This window comes from Pterocles gutturalis, unplaced genomic scaffold, assembly GCF_000699245.1.
Source record: "Pterocles gutturalis isolate BGI_N339 unplaced genomic scaffold, ASM69924v1 scaffold26154, whole genome shotgun sequence".
NCBI classification, from domain to species: Eukaryota; Metazoa; Chordata; class Aves; order Pterocliformes; family Pteroclidae; genus Pterocles; species Pterocles gutturalis.
This window is the reverse complement of record NW_010133994.1, coordinates 1-8,861: the sequence shown is the minus strand read 5'-3', so window position 1 is coordinate 8,861 and position 8,861 is coordinate 1. Positions and strand designations below refer to the sequence as shown.

Here is an 8,861-nt window from a genome sequence, read left to right as displayed (position 1 = left end):
GGAAAGAGGAAACCAGATTGATTTTGCTTCAGTAGCAAAGAATTGCTATCTTTTGTAAATGTACGACTGAGAATTTAAAACACATTGAGTCACAAGGTTTTGCCTAAAAAATGAGGAAATGTGCTGTGAATGTACTTCAGCATCTTTTGGTTTTCCTCCGTATAGTTTAAATAAAATCATAATATTAACTACAAACTCTGTGGACATTTACAGAGTCCAGGCCAGCAATAAATTAGTATTATGCAAATTGTTTTCACAGATTAATACAGTCCCTCTTGTGTATCTTTAATCACGCGAAGTTGGTTTTGGAGGGCCCCCTAGACCAGGTTGTACTCCTTCAGGTTTAACTGTAGGATCGTGTCCTTGACAGCAGCAAAGACGAAGCGGATATTCTCTGTGTCTGTAGCACATGTGAAGTGGGAGTAGATAATTTTATCACTGTCTGGATTCAGGTCTACAAACATCTTCAGGATGAACTCTCGTGCTGCTTGTGCATCCCGCTGTGGTCCTGATAATCAAGAAGAGAAAGTCAGTTTTCTTAAAATCAATTCTATATTTGAACTTCTTTAACAGAAAACAGCAAAGGGTCAGTCTGTGGTCCTCCCATGAGAAAAGACAGGGAACTTTTTACTAATCAATATAAAGGCTACTTTTTTTCCTGGTAGGAACTATGAAAAATAAAGATGGAAGGAAATTTCTGAAGTTCATCCAGTCAGAGCAATCATGTCAAAGCTGCTCTTTTTGCTGACTACCCTCTTTCTTCAGTAAGACAATGTTTCAAACAAGTGTTTTTTAACTGCATGGAATGAAAAACGAAAAACTAGTTATACTAATAAATCTTCAAAAATGTTAGTAAAATTTGTGAATGTTCCATCTACACCTACTATATTTAATTATATTTAAATTATTTTAACACTGCAACATTTTACTAGTTTTATGAGGATTTTAACAGGTAGCATAATGAAGTTACATCCTGAACTGATCTGACACTGCCACCAATGCAACTTCATTTACTTTGGTGATAATGAAATACACATGCTCTCCAGCTGAAGCTGTTTGATTGCAAAAGGCTCTTGTTCTAACAAATCACTTGTTATCTAAATTATGTATGATAATGATCCTATCAGATCTAAATTAAAGTTGTAATTCTCAGAAGGATGCAGTCTATGTAACCAAACCACACGTTCAGCTTTACAGAAGACAGAAGGTAATGACTTCCAGCCTGGAACAGTGAGGATTCATTCATGTTCACAGACAAAAGAGCAGTGGAGAAGCAAGAATATTGGCCACAAGCTGTTGAATTCTGTTCCATTATTCCAGTGCCATTTCTGAAGGCCATTATTCCCTTGCTTTCCTGTTTCTGGAATGTGGGTTTTCCCAAAACAGATGTTTACTGTGCTGCCACCTCCTCTTATTCTCTTCAGTACTCCTGGTCTTGTTACATCGCAATATAAATATCAGCACTCAGCTGTTATATGTAGCTCCATCCTTCAGTAGTTAAGAAATTTGTACTTTGGGGCCCATGCCCACATATTTTTCAACAATTGGATAATAAACCTTATTTTTAATACTTCAAGCTTACAATTGTGAACATTTCCAATTTGGACAACTGCATAAAATTTAGGCAAGGAATGCATGGAAGAGAAATCACATACTTTCTTGTGTGCTGCAAATCTATGTGGAAGGGGAGTGAGATTCTGCAGTATGTGTATACACATATACGTACATATTTGTACATAGACACACACATAGAGATTACACATTTCCTGAGATTTATGGATGAAAGCAGATCATAAGCTCTCTGGAGCAGGACAGAGGACTGTTCAACACTTCTACACCTTCTAAAACGCAGCAGGGTCTAGCCTTTGGCTTTGTCACCCAGACTCTACAGAAACAGCAGAAACAATGTCTCACACTGTCATGAATAAATTTGCAATATTTAAGAATTTTAATAAAATGCTTAGACTTTCAAAGACAACAATAAACCACTTACTGTTTTAATCAACTTTCTAGAATTTTGTTAAACAGTTTCACAGTAGCTAGACATAGCACTCTCTCAAAATCTACTGCACTATTCAAAGCCTGTATGCAACTTTGCTTAACCTAATGACACCTCTACTGACTATCATGTAATTTAAATTTTCATTTGATTGAAGATCAAGTATGGAAAGCTGAGGTTACAATGAACATTTATGACCTCAGGGATTCAGAAAAAAATTGAATCAGTCAATGATAAATTTAGACTGCAAAGTGGTTGTGATCTAAATAATATGGAGACTTGGAAAATAACTGATGAATAAATCAGTTGGTTTCTTGTCCACTGCTCCCTAATCAGCAGTTTTCAGAGTGTCTCTACATGATACGTGCAAGTTCTACGTAAGAAGTACTACATCAATATTTTTATCTTCTTTTTCTCCCAACTATGGCCCTTTTTTGTCTTTGTCCTCTCTCCTTCTTCCAGCTCTTCATTCCAGTCTGTGACTTAGGCTTCTAGTACCAGCCATGCAGGATGTCTTCATGCGATACACTGACCCCTGAGCATGCCTCAGTCTCCCTTCCAATGCTGTTACAATATACTGTGCAGCAGAACTGCTTAGCTTAATCAGTCCGATTTGCCATCCTGGCTAGCAGATGTCATCGCTATGCTGTTTTCTCTCTTCCGGGAAAACAGATTGGAGAAATGATCCAGCTGAAGAATACCTAATTCTGATCCCTTCCTCAAATCTTCCCACCTCTCACATCTCCCGTGTGCTGGGACAAAAGAGGGGACCACACGGTGACTTCTGCAAGCCATAGACCGCACACTGCCACCAGCATAAATCAAATCATAAGCCTGTCTATGGAGTTACGTCCAGCAAGATCTGCAGAATTAAGAGACAAAGACTCTTGAAGACTTCCAGGTCTTGACTTCAACAGCCCTACCAGTCCCTCATATTTTTTTCCCTCACCAATGGCAAAGAACAGGAGAAAAGAGAGTTTATCTGAGCTGAGTTGAGTGGGTTGAGTTTTGTCTGGTTTTTTTGGATAAGCATTTAACATAGGCTTTATCATCACTTGAGTGGTGATAAAAGAACTCACCTTCAGCAGGTCACCTGCAGAAACTGTCATTCAAAATAACTTCAAAAGAATGAGTGTACTTCTATTAAAACGCCAGTTCTCTTCTGCATAGCACTATGAAACTAAACTTACACAGGTTCATAAATTATATGGTCTGATGCTGCACCCTGTTACACTGTTTCCTTCCCCTTAAACAGGAAACAAATGTAAATTTTCCCTGTTATTACTCTCCATGTTTGAACACGGAAAATTAAATCTTTTATTCTGCTTTCAAATATGCTCTTCACTCCCTGGTGGAACAAACCAAATTTTTTTAAAACAACATAGAAGCATTTAGTTCTTTACATATCTTATTGTATGATTTTTCTCTATTATGAAAGCCTCCACTCAGTTACTTCAAAATACTCAGCTTTTTACCTCCGGAGAACTTTCTGAAAAGGATGGTTTTAGTAGAAACAGCGGTGCAATCCACAAACTTTTTTTATGGACAAGCACATTAAGCTTCACATAAATAATGCAAAATTAAAAGAAAGGAAAAAAACAGGTACAATGGAAGGGTGGAAGGACTGGTACTGGTTTCTCTGAGTGCCACAGAGAGCTTATAACACTTCCCCTCAGATATTTAGCCTTACACAAAACTAAACCTCAAAAAAAAAAAAAAAAAAAAAGAGTATGGGAGACCATGTGTAAAAGTGAGGAATGCATTTTTGTTTCTTTTTAGTTTTTATACTTCAGTTTAAGCCCTTACCCCAACTTATAAAAAAGACAGAATGTGGTTCTCTGCTAATACAACACTCATCTAAAAGTCAATAACTGCCCATGAAAGGTTCTGCCATCCTACCCACAATTCATTACAGTATAAAAGGAAGTCCTAGCAGTCTGAAAAATCCCACGACAGTTCAATCACATTATAAAAACTTAGATGATTGAAAATTGGAAAACACCTTTTTTTTTTTTTAAGAGCAAAATATATCAAAGGATCTATCTGTCTAGCATTTGGACAAGGCCATTACAATTTGTCATTATGGCAGCGTATATAGAGCATGAACTCTGATGTCATTATACTTACCATCATACTCTGGAAAATAATCAACTAGATGGGAGTACATAATTTTCTCCTCTAAGAGATCTTTTTTATTTAAGAACAGAATGACTGAAGAGTTCTGGAACCATGGATATGTGATAATTGTCCTAAAGAGTGCTTTGCTTTCTTCCATTCGATTCTGGAATAAAAAAGAGTGGAATTTTGGTGGTCATGAAAATAACTTTTTTTTTTTAAAAAATAAATTAATGCAATTTCACTTTTTTTTGGTAAATGGATCCATTTCACATTTTTCACCTTCCTACCAATATGTAAGGTTCAAATAATTAAATTACAATTAATAAGTAAGCACTTAGATATGCAGGCATTTTCCTTCTGCAAATTCAACTGCTCAAGCATAACTATTCTTTAAGACACAGGTCATGAACATGAAAGCTGCAACACGTACATTTGTAAAGTCTGAGCATGCACAGTTATGACCAACAAACTGGTGGGTATTGAAATGCATGTGATTCATGGTAGGGACAAGTATACCACAACAAGACATAATAAGCAATTCAAGGTTTAAGAACATTATTTGTTTTATAGGACCATCCTGAACTTAAAATGCAGAGTTAGATAATTCTTAGATATAGATCAGCTTTAAAGTAGTTGCAAGTAAATCTGGAACCTGAGAACATTTCATCAGCACCACAGGCTTCTGACATAAAATCTTAAAAATCTGTAAATTGCTGACTTTGTTTCTAGTATAATTAGATTAGCCTTTACTTTAATTGCTTAGCTGCTCCTGAAAACCACTCTGGATTATAGCTGAAATGCATGTGAAGTCTGCAGTTCTATTTGTATCACTTTTCTGTCTGTAGAATTATGATTTGGTACAGTTCTCAAGAACTGTTACGCTGACATGATGTAGTTAATAGAGTCAGAACAAACTGAGTTCAAAACAAAGGAATTAACTTACTCCTTTTATTAGTATTATTTAAAGCTGCAGCCCCCTGAAAAACACCTGTTTCACAACCAAACAGGGCTCCAGAGAACAACAGCAAGGAGGTGAATCCTGCAGATTCTGCTATTACTCAGCCATACAACAATCTGTCAGATAACTCAGTTTTGCAGTAAGTGTATCTTTACTTGCATTAACTTGCATTTTAAAGAGATCAACATAAGTATGAAGAATAAGAACTTTAAAAACAACAAAAAACCCCAAAAAACAAACCCTAAAAAAATTTTGTTTTGTAGAAGCTGATGGTTTGGTCTCTTATGTCACCACAGAATCTTCAAGCAAGTTATAAAACTTTACTGCATGTTTGAGTGGTGGGTGAAAATAAATAGCTGAATATATAAATTGAGAAATGAATGCAGAGGAGTAAAACCTTTGATTTCTTGCAGTCACTTCTTATGACTCATATTAATTTCAGTGGTGCCAGGATTTCATTCAGAAAGAAGAAAAACTGAAACGTCTACAGAGCTGAGCATAAATCCTAAATCCTTAGACTAACTGTTAATCTGTGTTTTCTTCTCAACATGCTGTATAGCTTCTTCTCTAAACAAGGCTTTATAGAAAGGCAATGAAAAAGAGAAGGCAACATAAACTTACAAACTACTGTTTAAATTATAAATATTTATCTAAACTTATGAGCACCTGGTATTTCCTAGTGTGACATTCAGAAGGTGAAAAAGCATCATGACTCAATTAGCAGTGTTCTTTCACAGTACATTTATAAGCTATTGAAAACTTGTCAGTAAGAAAAGTACACAGAAAACACAAAGAAATTACTGATCTAGAGTAAGTGTCCCTGCCTGCCACAAAAACCCTTCAAGATGGCTACAATATTTTCATCTCTAATGCTGATTTTTTTTTGTATATACGTAACACAGAATTCCAGAAACAAAAATAAATAAATTGGTTTGAATAAATTTATGATCCTTCCTCCAGGACAACTCAGGAAAACTGTGTTTTGCAAACATTGTTATTAGACCAAAAGCACATTTTAATTTTGTCTTTGAAAGAGATGCCAAAGAAGACGAAGCAGAAAAAGTATGCAGCCTAAAAGATATTGATATTATGCCTAAACAGTTTCTGGTATCCTATCACCTACAACATTAACTCTGTATGTGCTGTGTCCTAAAAATACCGGGAGACATACACAAGAACAAAATACTGTGTCTTCAATGTAAGAAGAGTATGTATTACGAATATTAATTACGAATTCTGTATAATATGAATTGCATTCCACAGAGTCACGTTTTTCCTATTATAAATGTGTCTCAAGTCCTTTCAGATTTGACTTGAGGCAGCTGATTTAAACATCTCCTTGACAAGATATCTGCTAAGCATTCCACTCAACAAACAGATCGGAGATGAAGGAGGTTTCCATGAGTTCAAAGATAGTTCAATTAATTCAAAACCAATCTGGGATGCCCAAAAACAATACTACTAAGAAGGCAGCACAGAAGAGCTGCTTCATTAAATTAAATAATGTTATAGCAAAGGAAATGAATACAGGCTTGAGAAATTTACAGAAAGGTCAATATGTGCAATCTAACACAACTGAAACAAATGCTGAACTCCTTTAGAAAAAAGACATAGTTCAGGAACTCAAGTCAATAAAACACTACCAGATTATCCCAGTCTCATTCACTTCACTGTAGTCTTTAGTACAGTCAGAACTCATGGCCAAACAGCCAAAAACTCCCTCACTGGCACACACAGAAGGGAGGGGGGCCAATAATGCAAAAGAATGGAAGCTTGCAACAGCAAGGACCATCAGGAGAAAGAGGCTTCCCCCAAAGCCCGAGGTGCCCTTGCAGAACTGCTTCACCACTCTGCAGACTGAAGAGGGAAGACGCGTCACATCAGAAGGGATGCTGGAGCTGTGTAAGGCATCCCTACCCATACAACAACCAGTGCTATTAAGAAAAGGCGATGGGTGACAGCAGTAGGTGACTCTCTTCTTAGAGGTGTGGAGGCACCCATTTGCTGACCTGACCCACTCTCCAGAGAGGTGTGCTGCTTACCAGGGGCTCATATCAAGAATGTCACCAAGCCTCATACAGCCCGCTGGCTATTATCTGCTGCTGTTGTTTCATGCGGGCAACAGTGATACAGCCAGGAGTGAGATCTGAAGAGTATCAAGAAGGATTACAGAGCCCTGGGAGAGGTGGTAAGGGACTCTGTAGTGAAGGCAGTTTTTTCATAACTCCTCCTGGTCAAGGGGAAGGGGTTTGAAAGGGCCAGTCAAATCTGGCAAGTCAACAATTACAGGACTGGTGGACAGCTACAGTGGGGTTCAGCTACTTGGACCATGCAACTTGCTGGTGTACTGGGGGCCGAGGGGGTCCATCAGTCAGAGAAGGAGAGGAGGATCTTTGGTCACAGGCTTGCCAACCTGGTGAAGAGGGTTTTAAACTGAAGTTGCTGGCAGAGGGGAACCTCAATCCATCCCACTCCTACCAGTTTGACGCCAGTGCCAGCAACAGATTCCCAGAGCCTGCAGAAGCATCACAGGCCTGAAGAGCAGCAATCAGGAAATCCAGCCAGTACATCAGCTTCAGCAAGGGCCCAACTTAAGTGCCTCTATGCAAATGCATGTAGCACGGGGAATAAACCAGAGGAATTAAGAGATGTGTGCACACCTGCAGGGCTATGATCTCACTGGCATCACAGAGACATGGCAGGATGGATCCTACTACTGGAGTGTTGGAGTGGAAGGACACAGGCTCTTTAGGAAGGACAGACACGGAGATGAGGAGCAGATGCTGCCCTCTATGTCAGTGACCAGGTGGAGTGCATGGAGCTCTGCCTGGGGATGGATGAGGAGCCAACCAAAAGCATATGGGTCAGGATTAAACGGAGGGCAGGGACAGGTGGCATTACGGTGGGAGTCTGCTACAGGGCACCTGACCAGGAAGAGCAAAGATATAAGGCCCCTCTATAGACAGACAGGAGCAGCCTCACGCTCACAAGCCCTGGTCCTCGGAGGGGACTTCAACCACCCCGATATCTGCTGGAGGGACAATGCAGCACAGCGTTAAGCAAGGAATGAGGTTCGTTGAGTGGGTTGATGATAACTTCCTTCTCCAAGTGATAAAGGAGCAAACAAGGAGAGGGGCTATGCTGGACCTTGTTCCCACCAAGGAAGGGCTCGTGGGGAACATGAAGCTCAAGGGCAGCCTGGGAAACAGTGACCATGAAATGGTGGAGTTCAAGATCCTCAGGGCAGTGAGGAGGGCACACACCAAACTCACTACCCTGGACTTCAGGAGAGCGGACTTTGGGGTTTTCAGGTATCTGCTTGGTAGAGTCCCATGGGATAAAGCCCTGGAAGGAAGAGGGGCTCAAGAAAGCTGGTTTAGTATTGAAGGATCACCTCCTCCAGGCTCAGGAGCCATGCATCCCAACAAAGAGGAAGTCAGGCAAAAACGCCAGGAGGCCTGCATGGATGAACAAGGAGCTCCTGGACAAACTCAGACAAAAAAGGAAGCCAAACCCAGACAAAAAAGGAAGCCTACAGAGGACTGAAGCAAGGACAGGTAGCCTGGGAGGAATACTGAGAAACTGTATGAGCAGCCAGGGATCAAGTTAGGAAAGCTAAAGCCCTGATGGAATTCAATCTGGCCAGGGACATCAAGGGCCACAAGAAAAGTTTCTATAGGCCCAGAAAGCCAACCACATCCTGGGCTGCATCAAGAAGAGCATGACCAGAAGATTGAGGGAGGTGATTGTCTCCCTGTACTCTGCTCTTGTGAGACTCCATCTGGA

The 8,861-nt window shown here is 39.6% G+C and overlaps 1 protein-coding gene across 1 annotated transcript; it reads right to left on the bottom strand.

Annotated features, from left to right (window-relative positions):
- Nucleotides 1-317: 317 nt before the first annotated feature.
- LOC104467610 (guanine nucleotide-binding protein G(q) subunit alpha-like) lies at nucleotides 318-4,280 on the bottom strand (the record flags this gene model as incomplete). Its single annotated transcript, XM_010081441.1, has 2 exons — nucleotides 318-508; nucleotides 4,127-4,280. Coding segments are annotated over 2 exons (345 nt in total), but the record flags the coding sequence as incomplete, so codon positions are not given.
- Between the last annotated feature and the right edge of the window lie 4,581 nt (nucleotides 4,281-8,861).